This window comes from Choloepus didactylus, chromosome 2 (assembly GCF_015220235.1).
Source record: "Choloepus didactylus isolate mChoDid1 chromosome 2, mChoDid1.pri, whole genome shotgun sequence".
NCBI lineage: Eukaryota > Metazoa > Chordata > Mammalia > Pilosa > Megalonychidae > Choloepus > Choloepus didactylus.
In genome coordinates this window covers 207127479-207152199 of record NC_051308.1, presented here as the reverse complement: position 1 = coordinate 207152199, position 24721 = coordinate 207127479, and the positions used below count along the sequence as shown (strand labels likewise).

The 24721-nt window shown below is 38.5% G+C and overlaps 1 protein-coding gene across 4 annotated transcripts in view; it reads right to left on the bottom strand.

The window, feature by feature from the left end:
* Positions 1-24721, bottom strand: part of FOXJ3 (forkhead box J3) — a 212635-nt gene that overhangs the window by 100451 nt on the left and 87463 nt on the right. For all 4 annotated transcript variants that reach the window (XM_037827526.1, XM_037827527.1, XM_037827525.1 and 1 more), the window contains one exon: positions 15168-15242. In XM_037827526.1, the coding sequence (XP_037683454.1) occupies positions 15168-15242 (75 nt within the window). The remainder of the gene's footprint in view (positions 1-15167; positions 15243-24721) is intronic.

Sequence of the window (24721 nt, the reverse complement as noted above, 5' to 3'; positions counted from 1 at the left end):
ATAAATAGAGTATATAAAGAATGATTCCATTTATGTGAAGTTCCAGAACAGGCAATAACTAATCTACGATGAAAAAAAAAATTGAAAATGGATTCAAAGATCCCTATCTCAAACTGAGTCCTAACAACATGCTTGTTGTAAGAATCAAGATAATGCATGGAAAATAACTCGGCAACCTATAAAGCCCTATACAAATGTAAGACAGTATTATTAATTCATATCAACAATTTGGATACAACTACTTAATGTGTTCCGGAGGGAGAAAACTGCAATGGCTTAGTCTGCAAAAATCCAAAGAACACAAACTAGAATTCTATAGCTGTGACCACATCTTCCAAAAAGATATAACTGGCAAAAAAGCAACACCCAATTAAAAATTAGATTGTATCCTTAAATAGAAGAGATTGAACAAATAATACAAATAATGAATGAAATTCAGGAAAATGAAGGTAATCAAGATATAAAAATGTGTAAGAAATGAAGATGGGTCAAAAACAAACAACAGACTTAAATGCCTTTATTCCAATCATTGCAAAATATATATCACTTCAAATGAAGTGCATTTTAGTTATTCTATTAATTATTTCTGGTTGAAATTTTATGTGAATACAAAGTACCCCGTCTATCACACACTGGTATAACCATTCTTTTTTAACAGCCCTCAGGTTGAAAAAAAAAATCTAGCAAAAATACCATTATCTGAATAATATAGATGAACCCAAGAGGCTAGTAATTTCATACTCCTCGGAAGAGCAGTTCCTATCATAAGTAACCAACCACTCCAAGTAAATCAATGAATTTTATGTTTTAACTAAACCTACTGCCAAGCGTAAATCCCTTCGTAAAGTGAGTCATCACAGACTGTTCTTTTCTGCTCTCTCTTAAGTCTCAATGCACACCCAGTTCAGGAGCATGGGACAAAGCATTTGATCTGTTTTGTCCCTGGTTTCCTTAGCTTTACACCATGGCTCAAATCTTTTTTTTTCCTCTCCCAATTCTGACTTTGCAACCTCATTTCAGAAGATCTGTTTATCCTGTTTTCTTCAACATCTTGGTATGCTGCTCCTGATACCTACCCATAGCTCCAAGGCCCATTATTTGCATGCATCATAGATATGCTGTTGCCCAAGCATAATTAAGACTAACACCCTCTTTCATTCTCAGAAGTTTCCAGTTTGGACAACAAATTAGCCCTCCTACTCAGACTACAAAAAACAGAGTATGAACAGTCACACACACACAAGAGAGGTCAGGCAGGCTAGCTAGTTGATTCAATGAACGTATGGACAACTATTCCAGTGCCAGCTCAGGTCCTCAAACATCCTTTTCGAATATACACAGGTTCTTACAATGTTTAAATACACTGATTTATCAAATTAAGCTAAGTGTTGCCCAGCAGAGATTGTTAAAGAATTTACCCTAAATCAATAGATTTAAAATAATATGTAATTCACATTTTGATTGTAGTGTAGTAAATGTTTCTCTAAATGTTAAGGATACTTAAAAACTGTGTTTTGTTAAGTGAATAGCCACATCTTGTTTTTAAATTATCAATGCTCTACCTAATACTTTTAGAAATTACTTAAAAAAAACAAAAAAGTTGGAGACAAACAAGATTTTATTATATCACAATGGATTTCTCAAGAGCCAAATTGCATATCTGTATTTAATATAATCCACTCACAGCAGCTTACTATGATTATTATGTTATTAGTTTAGGCTAATTCAACTCTAGCCACACTGTTTTGTATCTCACTGTTTGTCAAATTAATTGAGTCTAAACCCAAAAAGAAAAGAACTTAACGATAAAATGAATTTATGACTAGAAACAATCCACATGGTCTTCAAATGGTGATTAAACTGCAATAAAACAGAACTGCTGATACCCACAACAACATGAATGGATCTCAAATGTATTATGCTAAATGAAAGAAGCCATACTAAAAGGCCACCTACTGTATGCATCCCATTTATATGACATTCTGAAAAAGGCAACTATTACAGCTGCCGGGGGTTGGAGTGGGGAGAAGGGGTGGCTACCAAGGGGCAATATATTATACTATTCTTTATCTTGATCACAATGATGATTACACTGCATGCATTTTGTCAAAAATACCGGAACTACACACAAAGGACTGATTTTACTGTACATAATTTTTAAGAAGTTAATTTGTGGAGCTGAATATATATTTTTTAAGTTGTTTAGATCTGGAAACAAAAGAGAAAAAAAGAACACACCAACAACAGAATATTCTCTTGCACCCTTAAGGAGAGAACAGAGAATACCACATGCACAAATAAAAGGCAACTGAAATGCCTTGACCAATAAATACTATACTTTCAGGACTTTAAGCTGGCTTTTCTTTCTACCTCTGCAATGTTATCTTTCTCAACCAGATCCTCATCTCTCTGAATGTTTATGCTCACCCTTGGCTTTGTAACCTTGTTCTGTCCAACAGAATGTCTCATATTCATAACCTTAGCCTCTACTCTTGAAACTTACATTGGTACCTACATTAGTTCCTTTATTTCTGACTGCGTTCCCACTTTGTTCTGACTGGCCCCTCCACTAAATTATCATGTCTCCTTCCCAGCCTTCAACTCGAGTTAACTACTCTAAGTTAAAACCTCAAAGGCTAGCAATTTCTTCTATTCTTGAAGTGCTTCAGAAGGCACAAATGCCAAAGCCTCTCTTAGGAACTCATACCAGTATTTCTCTACTTCAATAGATACACAGTTCTTACTTTTGTCCAATCAAACTCTTGAGCTTAAGTCCCACTTACTCCTGTTTCATTTTGTGCAAAGACACAAGTAAGCAGTCAACTTCTTCCTCACAAAAACCACGCATCTACTTTTAAGACTGGTACTAAAATTATACTTATTTTCTTTCTTCAGGTTAATCACCTATGATTCATACAACACTGTTCATCCCTTAATATATTTTATGTTCGCTCAAACTTCTCCAGTTTTCCTACATCTCTTTTAAAATAAAGTGACTAAAATGGGATTCCAGAGTATAACAGACAAATAAATACAATACAATACTAACTTGGTCAAAAAATGAATAGTTTTTAAAATGAGAGATATCATGAATACTTTTTAAAATGAAAGCCTATCAATTAACCATGTTATAATCCTTTATATTAAGACAGAGGACAGAAATAAAAAATAATCACAATCTTGAACTTCCAAAAGTTACTTCTCTAGCAGTGAATTTGTCTTTTTCTCACTAACCAGTAGACCCTACTCTTCATAGCCACTAATGAGAGAATGAAATTAACTTTAGCTTTCACACAGGACAGGTGTACCTTGCAGGGCGGGGCAGTTGAAGAATTGGCAGAAGGTTAAAAAGACAAACTGTAATCCACAGTCAGTCCCCCTGCTTATCTACCCACTATCCACAGTTCCCCTGCTTATTCATCCACTATCAACTATCCTTGCAAGGTGGAGACTCGGGGTAGAGGTTCCCAAAATAGCCTCATAACTTGTTACCAAACTAGCCCAGACTGGCTCTAAAGAGGCCTGGGCATAACCATTATAGTCAGGGGGTGGGGATTTATCCCAGTGGTTCCTAATGTTGCAAATTTGCACGGGAAACCTATTCCAAATGTTTCCAATTTGGGCAGGCTGCATGTTTCAAATTTGCGCAGGCTAGTTAGGCTTGTCAAACAGAATGGAACCTCTGAAGTATCCAGCCAATGGAGAAACGGGGGAGGGACTTGCGGTTAGGTGTAGGGAATAAATACTGCTGGGTCTACTGTTCTGCGCGCCAACCCCCACATTTGGTTGGGCATCTGTTCTTGCAAGACCGTGAATAAATTCTTTTCTTCTCCACAATCGGGTGAGCGTTTATTCCTTTCTAGGAATAGTGCTTCTTTCTCACAATTTCTTGGGGGCTCGTCCAGGATCTGAAGCATCGAGGAGGACCCCCGGGACGGAAGAAGGGAAGGCGCACCCCGCTGTTTGAGCGGTCTCGGACTCCATTGTTGGGGGCCCACCTCTGACTGCTGGTGAGACCCGTGATCAGACGCTTAGGTCTGCTGCTTGTGGACAAGAAAAGGGGAAGGGAAACGTGCCTCGCAGCAACTAGGTAACTCTGTCCACAGACCAAGGTAAGAAAACAGGACTATTAAGTATTGCCTTGGTGGTCAGGACATTCTGGTGAGTCTGCGGCTGATCCTGAGGGAAAGACGCCCAGTCAAGACTCAGAATGGGGAATAGAGGCAGTCGGCCGGCCAGGGATAAAGGGAAGGGGGTACATGTAGTGTCCCCCAGGAACATTCTTCTAAACAGTCCATTGGGGAGGATGTTGAAACACTGAGCCGAAAGTGATCGGACCATGGGAAAAGATAAAAAGAAAATGATCAAATATTGCTGTTATATTTAGACAAAAGAAAGCATTTTGCTGCCGGATGTATTCTGGCCAAAATACGGGGCAGGTGAAGAATGGCTTTCTGCGGCCCTCGTGCATGATGTTAATGAAAAGAAACCTTTTTCCAAGGAGGAATCTAGCTATGCCATGAGCTGGCTGCAGGGAAGAGACCAGTTTTTATCCAGTGAAAGTTAAGAGCCCAGATTCAGAGACTGAATCTTTAGAAACTAAAACCTGGGATCCTTTGTAAAGCTTTCCCCTGCCTTATGTTTCCCCTCCCCCGCTGGGGCCGGAAACATTGAACCTTAAAGATTCAATGGAACCAAACCCCGCCCCTGGGGAATGGGAGGGGTAATTGGAGAGCCAATCGGTGCCAACTGCTCCACCGGTTACAACCCACCAACAATTAAGAAAAGAATTGGAACAATGTAAGAAAAATATCCGGAGGTTTCTGTTTCCAGAGGCTTCTGAGGAGAGGAGGGTGAGAGTATATAAACCCGCTGAGTCTTCGTACCCTCTCAGAGAAGTACCTATTAGATCAGGAAAAATTGGTTATGTAAATGTCCCATTGACGAGTACAGAAGTAAGGAACTTGAAGAGGGAAATGAAATCATTAATGGAAGATGCAGTGAGGCTAGCTGAACAATTAAATCAATTCTTAGGCCCTGGTCCGAACTTATGTCCATACTAAATATCCTCTTTACAGGAGAGGAAAGGGAAATGGTGAGGAGGGCAGCTATGAGAGAATGGGAGAGGCAGCACCCACCCAGACAAGGGGTGAGGGCAGCAGAGCAAAAGTTCCCCAATGTGGACCCAACTGGGATAATAATGATCAGGAGGCTAGAACACACATGGAAAATCTTAGAAAACTAGTTATACTGGGAATAAAATTGGCTGTACCCAAATCCCAGAACCTAAGTAAGGCCTTTAAGGTAAATCAGGAAAAAGATGAGACCCCTTCAGCCCACCTGCAAAGGTTGAAAGACCAGGTACGTAAATACTCAGGAATGGACCCCGATGATCCTGTGGTGTAGGGAATGCTAAAGGTCAGCTATGTAAAGGGATCTTGGCCTGATATTCAGAAAAAGATCCAGAAAATGGACGGATGGCTGGATAAGCCATTGGAGGAATTATTGAGAGAGTCTCAGAAAGTGTTTGTGAGGAGGAGAGGGAAAAGCAAAAGCAGAAATCCAAGGTCCTGATGAGCACGGTTGACCTCATGGTCAAGGAGAGATTAGGGACGAGGCAGGGAGGAGACAGAGGCAAGAGAGAGAAGCAGTCAGGGCCAGTTAGAAAGAAAGAGGGGGGACTGGTCCAGAAGGAATTCAGGCCATGGTTAACTTGCCTCTTCCCCGGACAAAAAGGGAACTAAAGAAATTTCTAGGTTTGGTGGGATGTCATATATGTTCAGATTTAAGGATTCTGTGGCATGGGGTTTGTGTAATTCTCTATCCGTACACTTAAGTGATGTGGGGCTGGACAGGTATTGGTAGATATATTTGCATATTTTAGTGCATGAATTTTAGGAGTTAAATTAAAGATTTGTACATCTAATGGAAGTTTGGGCCGTGTGTTTACACAGGGATGCGGGATAATTATGTTTGTATGTAATAAAAGCATGTGATACGATTATGTAGGAATCTTTAAAGCTGTGGAAGTTTGTCAATGTATGGTTTGAGACTTGGCAGAGATTTCCTGTATACTCATCCATGGTAGACTGGAGGTATTTCTTTGTGTTTTTGTAGCCTATACTAGTTTGTATGTACTCTAAAGCTGGGCAATTGTGTGCAGGTTCACAATAGTGTGGAGAATGAGACAACTCTTTACCTCAAACTGTAAAAGAAACTGGCTGTACATGCTTGTAAATAGGCCTAATGTGTGGCTTTGTGTGGTTATGGGTGTGTATATACAAATTTTACTGTGTGCGGTGTTTTCCCTTAGGTAGAAGTGGTTTGAACAGTGTAAGTTGTATCTGTCTGTTCCGAATATATAAGGGGCTATGTGTTCTTGTGATTCGTAGTACGGTTTTGCTGATATATTTTGGGCAAAAGCAAAAGGTTCATAATCAGAGTGCAAGTAGATTGTATGCACATGTTTCTGTAAAAGGGGTTAAGGTTCACTGAAGCTGCATCAAACAAAGTTGGAACAATGAGTGATGCGTATCTCTTCCCAGCTCTGCGTTTGGTGGTCAGATTGCTAGCTTGAAATTGGCTCTGGTGGGAATAGAGGCACCACTTATACTGTAAAATTACACACACCAAGGTTTGTCCTCCTCCCCCCGACTCGCAGCAAACCTTGTGTGTGTATTCAAGGTATACATATATGTAAATCCACTATATTCAGGCATCACTAAACTGGGTGTATTGAAGACTGGATTTTCAGTGGGTATTTGGGAATGGTGAGCCTTTTTGTTCATTAATCCTGGGTTATTCTGAATTATTGTTGTCCTTTAGTCTAATTGCTCCATTCCTTTTATCAGTAAATAGCCTTAAATGCTGATAAATTCTTGCTGTGCTTCATATAAATGACTTCAGGGGTGTCTGTACCTGAGGGAGGTGTTAGCAGTTTTACACCAGGGGAGTCATTAGGGAGTACAGACCATGTGTAATCTGGCTCTTAAGCATTTTGGATGTGTGGGCCTTTATATTGTAGCTAAACAAATATGTAAACAGTGCATAATTTACCAAAGGGTTAATAAGAAAGTCCTAAGGAAACAAGTACATGGGGAAAGGAACCAGGCCTCAGGCCATTTCGGAGTATTCAAGTTGATTACACTGAGATGCCCCCAGTGGGGCGGCTAAAACTTGAGATCTCCCTTCCTTAGATTCAAAAAACCTCTTCCTTAAAAATTATGTACTGGCTTTGTCTCCTACTCTGTCATCCCTCAGGCACCCTGATTTGCTGGCCCAAACTCCGCCCCTTGAGTGTGCTGTCCATCAACACCAACCTGGCAGCTAGGTCCTGATCAAGTCGTGGAAGAAGTCCAGACTTCAACCAGCCTAGGAGGGACCTTTTCAAGTTTTGTTAACAACTGAATCAGCAGTCTGGACGCAGAGAAAGGCTGGACTCACTACACCCAAATAAAGGGACTGGTGTCTGAAATGGACAATAAGTACCCAGCAACTCCGCCCAAATCTTGGAAAATTACTCCAACCTCAGATCCCTAAAAGGTCACTCTAAAAAATCAATGGCTGGGAGGGAATATCAGAAAAGGTGTGTGGGGTGGGGGCACTGGTCAAACCCTGTGTCTCCATACCACTTAGTCAGGTGTTTTAGAAAGCTGAAGAATGGATGGTCTAAAGTTCTGATTAGGAATGGGAATAATTATGCTAGTCATAATGTTCCCAGTTCAGAATGCAACAAGTCCTGTCAAATTAGTAATAAATATAACTGAAGGCTTAAAGTTTCAAACAGTGCAATTTGATGCATGTCAGGTAATGAACTGTGGGAACTTGGAGTACCAGCGGTGGCTGAGTGGGAAGGATAAATATCTATGCCCAGAGCCAGTAAGAGGTGTTTTCAGCTGAGTCTCCCCTTGCCTCTCTTGGGCTGATGTATGGTGAACTACCCAATACAAGGGATGGACTGTAAATAAGAGCTGGATCTGCCCAACCGACTGAAAATTAAAGGATAAAATAACTTTCTACAAAGGTAACACCCCACCATATTGTAGGAATCTTCAATGCAACCCAGTGGTAATAACTATTAAAGGAGCTAATAAACAACCCACTACCAGTGGGGGAGCTGATGGAATATATGGCATAGGAATAGAGGTTACTGGTAGAGATCCTCTGGGGAGATTCTGTCTACAAGTTCTTTCCTCTCCATAAACTTGTCTTTAACAACATTCTCTCCAGTTAGCCCTTCAGTAATACTTAAGCGGGCAAAGTAATTAGAATAATCAAAGCAGAAAATTTAAAACAAACCATAGAAATAGAAACAGGGTACAAAGATGCAAATGCCTGGGTAGAATAGGTTAAATATACAGTCCAGAGCCTAGATAAAAGTAACTGCTAAGCTTGTGCAACAGGCCGACTCACTGCTCAGATCGTGCCCTTTCCCTTTGGTGTGAAAAAGCATGAAAAGGAGTTCAAGTGGTGCTCCTTTCCCAGACTACTCCTCCTGGTGAAAATTGCAGTACGCTGTCCTCCATTTTTCCTCCAATCGGGAGAAGAAACACCAAGGCCAGGCTAGCTCCTCACCTTGGTCCAGGAAACCACTCTGCCTGTCTCTCTAGACGGGGAGAGGGGCTCCAGGATTTCGGGACCATGGCCTCGTGCACCCAAGCATGGGATGTAACTGAGGATAGTACTGGCAGTTTCTCCAGTCTAACCACACCCTGAGCAAACCTTTGGTGGTACTGCGGAAAAGGCGTCCTCCGACCAGTGTTACCTGAAAAAATGGAAGGGGACCTGTGCTCTGGTCCAATTAGCCATCCCATTCACCCTGGCATTTGAGAAAGGAGAGGACGTGAAACCCCAAGAGAAAAGGCAGAAAAGGAGTTTACCTGGTTATTTTAACAACCGAATGTATTTAGACACTATAAGAGTTCCACAGGAAATCCCAAATAAGTTTAAAGCTAGGAATCAAATAGCTGCAGGATGTGAGTCATTTTTATTCTGGTGGATCACAATTAATAAAAATGTACACTGGATTAATTATATATATTATAACCAACAAAGATTTATCAATTACACCAAAGACGTGGTTAAGGGCATGGGAAAACAAAATAGTTTTAGACATGATGCTGGCTGAAAAAGGAGGCATTTGTGTAATTGGGGGCAGTTGTTGTACATTTATCCCAAATAATACAGCACCTGATGGAACCATCACCAAAGCTTTTCAAGTGCTAACTGCTTTATCCAAAGAATTAGCAGGAAATTCAGGTATTAATAATCCTCTCACTAAATGGTTAGAAAGTTGGTTTGGAAAATGGAAAGGGGTGGCGTTGTCTGTTTTAACCTCTCTTATCATTGTAGCTGGAGCACTCACAGCAGTCAGCTGCTGCATCATTCCATGCGCCTGGGGGTTGACTCAAGGCTTACTGAGACAGCCCTAACCAAACAATGCCGGTTCAATACACGCAAAACAATTTATACCCCCTCAGAGAGGAGGATTTGTACGATGAGGAATGTGAGAAAGCTCTTCAGAAATTTAAGAAACTGGAATGTGAAAGCTAAAGAGAGTTAAAAGAAAGGGGGGATTTGTGAGAAAGAAATTAAGTTCAGCTTTCACACAGGACAGGTGTGCCTTGCAGGGTGGGGCAGTTAAGGAATTGGCAGAAGGTTAAAAAGACAAACTGTAATCCACAGTTAGTCCCCCTGCTTATCCACCCACTATCCACAGTCAGTTCCCCTGCTTATCCACCCACTATCCTTGCAAGGTGGAAGCTCGGGGTAGAGGTTCCCAAAATAGCCTCATAACTTGTTACCAAACTAGCCCAGACTGGCTCTAAAGAGGCCTGGGCATAACCATTATACTCAGGAGTGGGGATTTATTCCAAGGGTTCCTAATGTTGCAAATTTGCGTGGGAAACATATTTCAAATGTTTCCAATTTGGGCGGGCCGCATGTTTCAAATTTGCACGGGCTAGTTAGGCTTGTCAAATAGAATGGAACCTCTGAAGTACCCAGCCAATGGAGAAACAGGGGAGGGACTTGCGGTTACGTGTAGCGAATAAATACTGCTGGGTCTATTGTTCTGCGCACCAACCCCCACATGTGGTTGGGCGTCTGTTCTTGCAAGACTGTGAATAAATTCTTTTCTTCTCTACAATCGGGTGAGTGTTTATTCCTTTTTAGGAATAGTGCTTGTTTCTCACATTAAGCCTTAACAAACCTCCAACCCCAGAGGCAAGAAAAATTTGCCTAGAAAGAAAACATTCCTCTTAGTACAAATTCTCTGTAATTATCTTCCCCAGCAGAGGCAGGTGGCCTTCACGTGGACTTGAATTTCTTGGCTATCTCCTCAGTTCTTTTAGAGCCCACTGCTGCTAATAATTTATGCAATTGTTCAAACTACTTCCTACAATCCATTATTTCCTTTAAAGTCAAAGTCTCATTTATCTGGGCTGAAGGAAGAAGGTTAAGAACAAATAAAGCTGCAAAGCAGAGAAAGAGCACTCTATATTTTTAAACTAAATTTAGCTTAAAGACTTGTTTTCCTATAATGTGAACAAAATATTTACCTCTCTTTAAGATAATTAAGAAAGAGTCATGTGTAAACTACAGAATAAGACTTTTATAAAAAAAACTTTACATCAAGAAATTAGGCAAATAAGAGTTAACCCCAGAGAACTTCTTTTGTTGCTTAGATGTGGCCTCTCTCTCAGTCAACACTGCATATAAACTCACTACTCTCCCCTCTACGTGAGACATAATTCCCAGGTATGGTAAGTCGCTCTGGCAACATGACATGACTCCCAAGGTCATATGAGCCTGGCCCTGGCATCATGGGATTGACAATGCCTTCTTGACCCAAAAGGGGAAAAGAAATGAAACAAAATAAAGTTTCAGTGGCTAAGAGATTTTAAATAGAGTCAAGAGGTTATCCTTATGCATTATATAGGTATTCCTTTTTAGTTTCTAGTGTATCAGAATACCTGAATCTGTTGAATTGTAATCCAGTAGACTTGATTTCTGACGATGAACTATATAGCTTTTATCATGTGACCATATGATTTGTGAAAACCTTGCTACTGACACTCTGTTTATCGAATGTATGGGCAGATGAGTGATAAAATAAAGAAAAAAATATATATAAATAATGGGGAGGGTAAGAGGTATGGAATGTTTGGGGTGTTATTTTTTATTTTTATTTTGTTCTTTATTTTGGAGTAATGAAAATGTAATAAAATTGATTGTGGCAAGAATGCACAACTATATGATGATACTGTAAGCCACTGATTGTATACTTTGGATGGATTTTATGGTGTGTGAATATATCTCAATAAAATTAGATTAAAAAAACACCAAAGAAAACAGGCAAAAATATAGAAGATAAAGCTAATGAGAAGAGAGGAGGTAAAAGATAGGATTAAAGAGAGAGAGAGAGACTGTAGAATGCAGAGACAAGGCATAGAGGGTAGTAATTAAGGGAAAGAAAAGAGAAACCTGTCTCTAAAAAAGGAGCAACAAAATGGATTCAAAATATAATTTCATCTGTTTGTGCTTCTTTTTAAGGCAAGCAATAACATGGTTGTCTGAAATTATTTTCAGAGAATAAAGGAAGATGGATTTCAGACCATCAAGGTACATGGACAGAACTGAGGACTTTTATGACAAAAGCTTCTAGAAAATGAAGGCTGAATCAGGAATAAATAGCCATATAAAAACATCTATAATTTAACAACACACTTCAAGTTTAGGCTGGCCTTCATATCTCTCTGGTAACCACCCTGAACAGGAAGCTATACTGTGAAGATATAGGAAGATGTTGGGCAGGCTACTTCTACCTCTTACACCTGCCTGGGTCACAGCAGCAGCTAGCAAAATCCTAAGGGGCTAAAGTCCACCCCATACCCAAGACCAAAATCTACTCCCACCCCACCTTGGCTCAATGGTTTTCTCCCACTGTGGTGAGGGTGGTTTTGGAAAAGCTCCTCAAATGCCAGGAAACACTGTAATACAAAAAGAAAAAACAATTCATAAGTTCCAAAATTTAACTAACATTTTGGCCTCCCTTTCAAGGAAGATTGGTATGGCAGGAAAAGCACTAGTCTAAGAACCAAGAAACCAAGTATACTTTCCTTCTTCAGCTTTGATTCTAAGGTTTTTGCTGTAACCCCAGGTGATGGGGAGATGTATGGGGGGTGGGGAGGGTGACAACCATTCTCTTTTAGCTAAGGTTGCTAAGCTGGTAGATACAAGCAAGAAGTTGCTGGTGGCCATCTCTGCCACCAATGGAGGTGAAAATGCTAGCAGAATTAAGGAATGGAGAGACATTCCTAGTGACACAATTTAAGAACCTGCCTCCAATTCCTGAAGTTTCTTTTCCCCCTTAAATTAGTTTGTATTGGGTTTCTATAACTTGCATGTCAATACACCTGGGTCATAATTCCACAATGAACCTGGCAAGTCACTCCCCGTATCTTGATATTAGTTTCCTCTGCTTTAAAAAAATGGGCTTGGTTTGAGATTTTCAAAACTTTTTTTAAGCAATGGAACTATTTCTTAAACAAAATCTCATTTTGTAGCTAGAGATTCCTTAAAAAATGTTAACCTAATCATATGCTCTTTTTCAAAACTCTTCACTGCTAATCCTCTGCCCTCATATTAAAGTCTAAACTTCTTTGCATGGCTTCATGCTGAAGATAGCATATAAATATACTTCATAATACCAAATTTATGACATTTACTAATTATGACCAAATCAATGAGAATAGGTAATTAAATTTCACTTTGAGAATGAAAATAAAAATAACTCTATTAGTAAAATATGTACTTTATAAGATTAAATTTATGATATTTACTTACTAGGACCAAAATCAATGTGAACAATGCAGTGTTTTGATGAACACAAGACTTTAAAGCTGTGGATTAATGATAAAAGCTGACACCTTTTTTATTAGCCTCAGCATTCAATTTATTTCTGTATTTTGTTTTGGTTGCACATTATTGAGACATTCCTGATTAAAAAAGAATAATTACAAAGAGTAATATATGTTTTCCACATGTTCCTTGCCTCAGGATGCTATTTAATTAAAAATGGACAAAAGCTTTAAGTTCTGCCCAAAAGAAAAGCAACCTGACAAATTTTTTAAATGGGTCTCCAATCAGCTGAGATTTAATACATTAAGGAATTAATGTATATGTTAAGCATTCATGTGTTGGGTTTTTAATTTTTTAATGATTTAAAATTCATATTTAAAAATTAAATATGAACCAAATGTTTAGAGAATCCAATTAATGCCTTTGTAGAACTCTAATAAAATAATCTTGTTTTTAAAGAATATTTTTAAGTCTGACTTCATATACACTGATTACCCATAGGAAACAGAAGTGATGAGACAAGCAAATATAAAAAATTCTCACTCTTTTTTATGAGTCTGCTTTAAAAGAAATAGATATATTAATTCAAAATCTGAGTGTCTCATCAGTGCTACCAGGCACTATACAAGCCACTGGGGTTAAACAATGAACAAGATACACATAGTCCCTACCCTCATAAATCCTTTAATCTAGAGAGGAAGTACAAGAAACAATGAAAAGGTATAACCCAATGTAGTCCAGAAGACCTCTCTGAGGAAGTGGTTCTAAAACTAACAGGCCTAAAGAATGAGTACAACTTATGAAGAGAGATGTAGAGTGTTCCAAGCAGAGAAAATAATGTTCCAGAATGGAACAAGGGTGTGATGAATTTCAAAAACTAAAAAAAATAAAACGTGGTTATATAGGAGTTAGTCTAGAAAATTAAGACAAGAACAAAATGCTTTTGCTATCTTCGGCATGAAGCCATGCAAAGAAGTTCAGACTTTAATATGAGGGCAGAGGATAAGCAGTGACGAGTTTTGAACAAAAAGAACAAATCATTAGGTTAACATTTTTTAAGGAATTTCTGGCTACTGTATGAAAGCTACTATAAATCGGAGGGAGGAAGCCCAAAGATGGAGAAACCAGTTAGGAGGCTACTGCAGTGGCAACAGTGACTAGAAAGTAACACAGGAACTCAAAGGAGGAAGCAACCAACTCAGCTGAATTGGTGGGGAAGAGAGTGTATGAAGGAAAAAAAGCTTGAGAGAAGTAATGTTACCGTTCAATCTCGAAAGACAAGGAATAGGCCAGATAAGTAGAGGAAGGAACTTTGTGCAGTAAGATAAGACTGTACTAAAAGCATGTTTGGGAAACCACAAGTAGTTCCTTACAAGTGAGACTTGAATGCAGTGAGAAAAGTAGATCAAGGAACAGACAGTAAAGGATATCATAATAAACTAAGAAATTCTAACACCCCAAGTCACCAGGGAATACTTTTAAGCAGGGTACTAACATGACCAGGTTTACATTCTAAAAAGATACTTCTAAAGAAGAATACAAAAAGCTTTCTCATCCAAAGAGAAGAACATGACTGTCAATAGACATGTTGTCTCAAAGTCCTAATATAATAATTTATCTTGACAACCAAATAAGGCCCAACCAAGTACCGTCCACTTTAGAAACCAAGGAACTAGTATCAAGTTCAGGTCATATGGCAGTTGACATGGCTACTGAAGTAAACAAAAAAAAAAAAAGTGGGGGGGGGTATCTCTGTAGATAAACACTAAACCTGTAATGGTGACAGGATATAAAATAGAGTGAGATGGAGAAAACAGCAACTTTTAAAACAGGTAATAACAGAGAAACAATTTTATTTTAGGTAATAATCACTTCCATTTGTTAGCAATTATATACAGATTCACTCCTTATAAGTAATAATAATAAACTGTTGATCCTGACAAGCAGTTCAAACACCAAACTTAAACTAATATACAACACTTAAGAAAGCAACCAAAATAAAGACTAGAATGAAAACAGCAAACTATAGCAGAGGACCAGCTCTAAACTAGCCAGATTCCTACTGATTTTAAAGGAGGCATTCCCTACCTAGCAAGTCCTTGAAAGTATACCCAATAAATGGGGGGTGGGACCACAGGTAGGTGCTATTTCACAAAGATTCACAATCAATGAACTAGCAAGTTCCTGGATGTCCTCATTCCAATACAAATTCTATTTCTTTGTATAACAAATATGGCTCAGATTCAAATATTTTAATAGACAAACTGAAAAACCCAATCATCTTATTTTAAGAAAATGAATCCTACCTTTCCGGGGTCATCCTTTGATCGAGGCACTTTAAGGAAACACTTGTTCAATGACAGATTATGACGTATGGAATTCTGAAATTAAAGAAGAAAAGCCATAGGGTCAATGGAATCCACCAAACAAAACCCACTTTTATTTAATATGCTTTTAAAAATTAGCTTCAAATTTAACCCTTTCTGATTTTCAAATTATGAATGCTATAAAGAAAAGCAGTTAATTAAACAGTTCCTAGTGGAGTTCACAAAAATGTGCACTAATGGAATATATGTAGCTTTTATTAAGACCTTATAATTATGCAGGAAGATGCCTGTGGTGTAATGTTAAATGTTAAATGCCAAATACAAAATTGTACAGATATTACAACTTCAATTGTGAAAAATATTTTTTAATTAATTAATTTATACAAGCAGGTAAAAAATTTAACTAAAAATTTAAAGGCCAAGCGTGGGCTAACTGTATCAGTTTAGAGTAACAGGGGACGCAGACACAAGGTGAGTTCCCACTCACTCTCAAGCTCTTCTCCATGGGCCTTCACCATGTGCTCACAAGAAAGACCAGAGAAAGTCTCCTTTGGGGCACAGGTGTGAAGAAGGTGTCTGATGGGTGCAAAGAGAGACAAAGCTCCATCACATTCCAAAGATCTTAGAAAGCAAAAATGCTGCTGAAATGGGGGAGCAAAACCTCTCACCCACAGGGCTCTGGCAAAAATCCACTGCTTCTAGTGGAAAGAATGGAAACAAAGCCCTTTGCCTCTAGGGAGAGATAGGAAATCCCCTCTAAGAACACAGACAAAGATACACTGCTGCTGGGGGAAAGGGAGAAGCAAAACCCCTATACACTTGGGAGAGGTTCAAGACACTGCCTTTGGCCCAGGATTCTTTATCAATACCATACAGAAGTCTGCTAGAGAGGGTATGACAGGAAACTCTCACCCATGAGCAATGCAGACAGAAGGCTGAGTATGGCTAAGGGAAAAAAACATTGAAAAACATTACCCCAAGTCCAAGAACCTGCCCAAGACAACACAGAAAACCTACTACCCCCACTATGAGCTGAGCAATGAATAACTTAAAGCAACAGCAGTTTGCAGATAGGGAGGGAAAAGAACACAGAGAGAGACTCCCATCTGTAGCAAGGTATGCAGGGACAACTGAAATCTAAAAAGGGAGCAGTACAACTGAGAAAACCCAACACTTGGGCCCCCTATTCAAAGCACAAAATTTCAGCAGCCTACTGCTAGAGAAATATACAGCCTGTAGTATATTTACAATAAAGATACCAACAACAAAACCCAAATACAGCTCAGCTACTGAAACCCTGACTCAACAACCCCACACCAATGGCTTGAGAAAAAAAGATTCTTGCCCATTTATAGGTACAAATAAATACTATTTACCTCATATCTACTGCTGTTCTACACATCTGGCAGTCACAAATTGCAAGATATCCCAGAAAATGAGGAAAAACCCATTGTCAAGAGATAAAGTAATGAAACATCCAACTGAGAAATGATGCAGGTGTTAGAACTATCACAGAGGAACTTTAAAGTAACTATGACTAATATGGACCCAGGAGAGAAAAGTAGACAAACTGCATAAAAAGATGAGGAATTTCAACAGAGATATAGAAACTATCAAGAAGCAGTCAATGGAAAACGATAGAAATTAAAAAAAAAAAAAAAATCAGAAACAAACAATTCCTTAGATAGGATCCTCAGTATCTAGGCACAACTGAGGAAAAACTCAGGAACTTCAGGATAGATTAGTAGAAATTATCCAAATTAAGACACGCATGTATGCACACACAAAAAGTTTAAAAAAAAAGAACACATCGCCCAATAACTGTGGATCAATGTATGTCACTTGACTCTCAGAAAAAGAGAATGAGACAGAAAAAAAAATTTTAACAGCCAGGAAACATACAAAAATAATGTAAGACATCAAAACCACATATCTGAGAATTTCAGACACTGCCAAGAAGTAGAAATTGTAAGTTTAATCTTCTCCCTATATTCATGATAGTCAAACTGCTGAAAACCAAAATGAAGAAAACATCTTGAAGGCAGTCAGATGAAATAAAGAAATACCACATGCAGAAGTATAACACCAAGAAGCACAGTAGGCTTTTAGAAACCTATACAAGCCAGTAGACAATAGCAAAACATCTTTAAAATATTAAAAGAAAAAAAACTGTCAATTCTATAAGTGATGAAAATCTTTCAAAAAGGAAGACAAAGTAAAGACTTTTAAGAAAAACAAAAGCTGAAAGAATTCATTCCTCAGAGCATACACTGTCTAGCAATGCTTAAGGACATTCTTCAGGCAGTAGTATGATTCTGGGGGAACCCTGGATCTACAAAAAGACATGAAAAGTGCCAGAAATGATTTAAAAAAAAAAGTAAACTTTAAAAATATTCTTGTCTTATTGCAATCCCGTTAAATCAATAACATCGTCAACACAAGAAAATCAATTAATGTAATAGACCATATTAACAAATAAAAGGAGGAAATCACATGATCATCTCAATTGACACAAAGATGGCATCTGACAAAATCCAGCATCCTTTCTTGATAAAAACACTTAGAAAGATAGGAATAGAAAGAAACTTCCTCAACATGATGAAGGGCATAAATGAAAAACCATACTGAATGATGAAAGACTATAAGCCTTCCTTCTAAGATTAGGAACAAGACAAGAACACCCACTGTCACCACTGTTACTCAACACTGTGCTAGAAGTTCAAGCTAGAGCAATTAGGCAAGAAAAAGAAATAAAAGGCTCCCAAATCGGAAAGGAAGAAATAAAACTTTCGCTATTTGTAGATGACATGATCCTACATCTAGAAAGTTGCATGAAGTCTACAACAAAGCTACTAGAGCTCATAAACGAGTTCAGCAAAGTGGTGGTATACAACATCAATATGCAAAAATCAGTAGTGTTTCTCTACACTAATAATGAGCAATCTGAGGAAGAAATCAAGGAAAAATTCGTTTTACAGTAGCATCTAAAATAATCAAATATCTAGGAATAAATATAATCAAGGATGTAAAGGACCTGTACACAGAAAAGTACAAAACATTGCTAAAAGAAATCAAAGTTGACTAAAACAAATGGAAGGACATTCTGTGTTCACAGAATGGAAGACTAAATATCATTAAGCTGTCAACTACCCAAAATGATTTACAGATCCAACACAATCCCAATTAGCATTCCAACAGCCTACTTAGCAGAAATGGAAAAGCCAATTATCAAATTTATTTGGAAGGGTAAGATGCCCCAAATAGCCAAAAACATCTTGAAAAAGAACGAAGTTTGAGGACTCACACTTCCTGACTTTAAAACATATTACAAAGCTACAGTGGTCAAAACAGCACACTACTAGCATAAAGATAAACATATTGACCAATGGAATAGAAATGAGTTCAGAAACACACCTTTATTATCTATGATCACTTGATTTTGACAAAGCTGCCAAGTCCACTCAACTGGGACAGAATAGTCTCTTCAACAAATGGTGAGGGGAGAACTAGAAACCCGCATGTAAAAGAACAGAACTTGACTCCTGTCTCAGACCTTATACAAAAACTAATTCAAAATGGATCAAAGACCTAAATATAAGAGTCAAGACCATAAAACTCCTAGAAGAAAATGCAGGCAAGGATCTTCAAGATCTTGTGGGAGGCAGTGGTTTCTTAGACTTTATACCCAAAGCATAAGAAATTAAACAAAAAACATAAATTGTACCTCCTCAAAACTGAATACTTTTTTTGTGCTTCAAGGACTTTGTCAAAAAGGTGAAAAGACAGCGTACTCAATGGGAGAAAATATTTGGAAACTACATATCCAATAAGGGTTTAATATGCAAAATACGTAAAGAAATCCTATGGCTCAACAATACAAAGGCAACCCAATAAAAATGGGCAAAAGACTTGAATAGGCATTTCTCCAAAGAGGATATACAAATGGCTGAAAAGCACATGAGAAGATGCTCAACATCACTAGCTATTAGGACATGCAAGTCAAAACCACAAGGAGGTATCATTTCATAGGCACTAGAACAGTTACCATTTGAAAAAAAAAAAACACGGAAAATTACAAGTGTTGGAGAAGATGTGGAGATATGGGAACACTCATTCACTGCCAGCATGAACGTAAAATGATACAGCCACTATGGAAGTCAGTTTGGCAATTTGGAAGCTATAATATAGAATTACCATATGACCTAGCAAGCCCAATACTACATTTATACACAAAAGAACTGAAAGCAGGGACTCAAACACATATTTGCACGCTGATGTCCATCATGGCATTATTCGTAAGGACCAAAAGATGGAAGCAACCCAACTGTTCATCAACTGATGAACGGATAAACAAAATGTGGTATATATGTTCAATGGAATATTATTCAGCTGTAAAAAGGAATGAAGCCCTGAGGCGTGCAACGACATGGATGGACCTTGAGGACATTATGCTGAGTGAAATATGCCAGACACAGAAGGACAAATATTGTATGATCACACTGATACAAACTAATTATAATAAACTCACAGAGTTAGGATCTAGAATAATGGTTACTAGGGGATAGTTTGAAGGTAGAGAATGGGGAGCTGATGCTAATTTGTACAGAACTTCTATTTAAGCTGATTTTAAAGGTTTGGAAATGGATGTGGTGATGGTACACACTATTGTTAGTATAATTAACAGCACTGGATTATGTATGTGAAAGTACTTGAAAGGGGAAGTGTTGGGTCGTGCATGTTACTAGTATGAAAGTTAGAAGATAAAACATAGGGCTGTGTAACACAGAGAACCCTGTTGTGAATGTTGGACTCAGGTTTTAATACAAGTATAAGAATGTTCTTTCATGAATTATAACATATGTATGACACTTATACAAGGTGTTAATGATTGGATGGTATATGGGGAAAAAATATACCTAGTGTAAACTATGAAGTATAGTTAATAGTACTGTTTTAATATTCTTTCACCAATTATAGCAGTGTCAACAACATGGGGAAAAATGGGAATGCTGTATGTTTTATAAGATTTTCTGTAAACCTACTACTCTAATTAAAAATAATAATGATAAAAAAGCTAATTGAGGCCAATTGGTCTTTAACTAGGAACCAACTCCACTCAATGGGGAAAGAGTAGTCTCTTCAAGAAATGTTGCAGGGAAAACTGCGCTTCACATTCACTTCAGGCTGATCTTCTTGGCAGGAAGGCTGAACTCTGAAGGACAGCACCAGTCAAGACAGAGTTAATTTGCAAAGACTAAGAAAGGTGTTTTTTTAATTAAAAAAAAAAAAAAAAAGAAAGGTGTTTTTTATTGGTTGGTTTGTTTTTCTTAGCTCCTGGCAATGGAGGAAATCTTTCTCATATTACTACCTAGAAACAAACTTAAAGGATAGCTCATGGTCTAAATCTTAGAGTTAACACTTTAAAATATTCAATTGTATAATGTGAAACAAGAGTACAAGGAAAAAAAGAAACAGGAAATGACAGCTCATCCAAAGAAACAAGAGAAAACTTCAGAAACCATCACTGAAGAAGACTAGACTTTGGACAGAATTTTTAAACGATCTTCGAAATGCTCAAAGAGATAAAGTAAAACAAGAAGAAAGAACTAAAGGAAACCAGGGAAATGACAAATGAATATTATGAGAATCTCAATAAAGATACATAAATTTTAAAAAGGAATCAAACAGAAACACTGAGGTTAAAGACAATAACTGAAATTTAAAATCCCATAAGAGAATGTCAATAGCAGAGGAGAGCTGGCAGAAGAAAAAAACAGTGAAGTTGAACAGAAGACAACTGAAATGATTCAGGCTGAGAAGAAAAGAAATGAAAACAAGGTGTGTGGGGACAGTCTAGGAGACCTGTGGGACACCTATATACTCATTATGAGAGTCACAGAAAGAGAAGACAGACAGAAAGGGGCAAGGGAATATTCAAAGAATTATAATGGAACAAAATTTTCCCAATGTAACAAAGACATGAAGATACACATTCAAGAAGACCAATGAAACACAAACAGGATAAGCTCAAAGACAACTACACCCAGACAACAGAGTAGTCAAAATATCCAATGCCAAGGATAGGGATAGTTCTGAAAGCTGTAAGAGATAAAGCAAAGTTTTTTGAAGGGTGCCCCAATAAGATTAAGTACCAATTTCTTATCAGAAACCATGGAGGAGAGAAGGCAGTGGGACCAAACATTTCAAGTGCTAGAAGAAAGCAACTGCCAAACAAGACACTCATATCCCCTGAGACTTTCTTTTGAAATGACGGAGAGATTAAGACATTTCCCGATAAACAAAAGGTGAGAGAATTCCTCACCACTAGAACTGCTTGACAAGCAATGCTAAAAAGGAGTTCTTCAGACAGAAAGGAAAGGACACAAGATAGAGGATGAAGGCAATATAAATAAAGACCTCCAGTAAAGACAACCATGTAAGTAATTATAAAGGTTAGTAGTATTCTATTGTATTTCTTGGTATGTAATACCACTTTTTATATCTTACAGGTTCTAAAAAGCAAATGCATAAAAAGTAACGTAAAGGGGAAAGATGGCGGCATAGAAAGGAGTGGAAGCTAAGTAGTCCCCCCAGAACAACTACAAAAAAACAGAAACAACTAGTAAATAACCCAGAATAACTGCAGGGGGACAAACGAGACCATCCACTCATCATACACCAACCTGAATTGGGAGGAATGCCTGAGAACACAGCATAAAATCTGTAAGTAAAACCTGCGGATCCAAGTCGTGAGACCCCCTCCCCCATAGCCCAAGCTGCAAAGCCTCGAGGTGCCAGAGAGAAGCTCTCTTCCAGCAAGCTAATATAGCTCAGCTAAGCTCCAACTGGGGTTTTAAGTAGCGAGTGTGAACTGCTCACTACAGGTATGCATCCCCAAAAAACAGACAGAGGCTTTGGGTGACGACTGACCTTGGAGAGCCGGAGGGTCGCCTTGGACTGGGTCTGAAGGGCACTATCTGTTTCTTTTTCGGCTCAGTGGAGAAAGCCCCAGTCATTTTCAGTTTCCAGGGCTGTGACTCAGGGAAGGGTGGAGACAGCACAAGCAGAGAGCGAGACCATTGAAATGCTAATGACCTCCACCTGGGAGGTCTGTCTTCTCTAGGAGGAAAGGGGTGGGGCCCTTTCCATTCAGAACCAGACCCCAGAGCCTGGGGGAACACGGCCATACCTCCTCACACCACTCAAGAATTATAGGCTAACAGGCATCACCTGCTAGGCAGAAAAGCACAGTAACCTGAGGCATCAAAGGGTGGAGTAATTTTCTAAGACACACCCGCAGGGAACCGAGATACTGAATATTTCTTCCTTCTGGGACCTGAGCCTGTTCTGGTCTGGGAAAACCTGATTTGGGTAACCAAGGAAACCATGCCTAGACAACAGAAAATTACAACCTACACTAAGAAAAACAAAGTTATGGCCCAGTCAAAGGAACAAACGTACACTTCAACTGACATACAGGAATTTAAACAACTAATGCTAAATCAATTCAAAAAGTTTAGAGAAGATATTGCAAAAGAGATAGAGGCTCTAAAGGAAACACTGGGCATATATACGGCAGAAATCAGAAGTTCAAAAAAACAACTAGTAGAGTCTATGGAAATGAAAGGCACAACACAGGAGATGAAAGACACAATGGAAACATACAACAGCAGATCTCAAGAGGCAGAAGAAAACACTCAGGAACTGGAGAACAAAACACCTGAAAGCCTACACGCAAAGAAGCAGATGGAGAAAAGAACGAAAAAATATGAGCAACATCTCCGGGAACTCAAGGATGAAACAAAGTACAATAATATACGTATCACTGGTGTCCCAGAAGGAGAAGAGAAGGGAAAGGGGGCAGAAGCAATAATAGAGGAAATTAATGAAAATTTCCCATCTCTTATGAAAGACATAAAATTACAGATCCAAGAAGCGCAGCATACTCCAAACAGAAGAGATATGAATAGGCCTATGCCAAGACACTTAATAATCAGATTATCAAATGTCAAAGACAAAGAGAGAATCCCGAAAGCAGCAAGAGAAAAGCGATCCATTACATACAAAGGAAGCTTAATAAGACTATGTGCGGATCTCTCAGCAGAAACCATGGAGGCAAGAAGGAAGTGGTGTGATATATTTAAGATACAGAAAGAGAAAAACCGCCAACCAGGAATCCTATATCCAGCAAAGCTGACCTTCAAATATGAGGGAGAGCTCAAAATATTTTCCGACAAACAGACAATGAGAAACTTTGTGAACAAGACACCTGCCCTACAGGAAATACTAAAGGGAGCACTACAGGGTGATAGAAGACAGGAGTGCGTGGTTTGGAACACAATTTGGGGAGATGGTAGCACAACAATGTAAATACACTGAACAAAGGTAACTATGAATATGGTTGAGAGAGGAAGATGGGGAGCATGTGAGACACCACAAGAAAGGAGGAAAGATAAAGACTGGGACTGTGTAACTTGGTGAAATGTAGAGTATTCAACAATTGGGATAAAATGTACAAATATGTTCTTTTATGAGGGAGAACAAGCAAATGTCAACCTTGCAAGGTGTTAAAAATGGGGAGGCATTGGGGGAGGGATGCAATCAGCATAAACTAGAGACTGTAACTAATAGAATCATTGTATTATGCTTCCTTTAATGTAACAAAGGTGATATACCAAGGTAAATGCAGGTAAGAGGGGGGGATAGGGGAGGCATGTTAGACACTTGACATTGGTGGTGTTGTCTGATTCTTTATTCTACTTTGATTTAAGGTTGTTTTTCCTTTTGCTGCCTCCTAGCTGTCATTTTTTTTCCTCTTTCTTTTGCCTCTCTACCTTCTTTGACTCTCCCTCCTGCCTTGTGGAAGAAATGTAGATGCCCTTATATAGATAGTGGTGAAGGTGGTGAACACATAAATGTATGACCATGCACAGAACCATCAATTATTTACTTGGGATGGAATGTATGGTGAGTGAACAAAACCATATTAAAAAAAGAATGGGTTGATGACAAAACCTCAAGGGCAATATACTGAGTGAAATAAACCAGACACATAAGGACAATTATTGCAGGGTCTCACTGATAGGAACTAATAATAATATGTAAACTCACAGACATGAAATATAAGGTACCAAGATACAGGACGAGGCTTAGGAATGGGGAGCAGAATTTTCAATTAGGATGAACTTAAATGTTTGGAAATGAACAGGGGTGTTGGTAGCAAGACATGAGAATAACTAACAGCGCCGAATGGTGTGTGAATGCGTTGGAAAGGGGAAGCTCAGAGTCATATATGTCACCAGAAGGAAAGTTGGAGGTCAAAAGATGGGAATGTATAAAACTGAATCCTATGGTGGGCAATGTCCATGATCAACTGTACAAATACTAGAAATCGCTTCCATGAACCAGAACAAATGTATGACAATACAATTAGAAGTTAATAATAGAGGGGCATATAGGGAAGAACTATATACCTATTATAAACTATATACTACAGTTAGTAGTATTTCAACATTTTTTCATAAACAGTAACA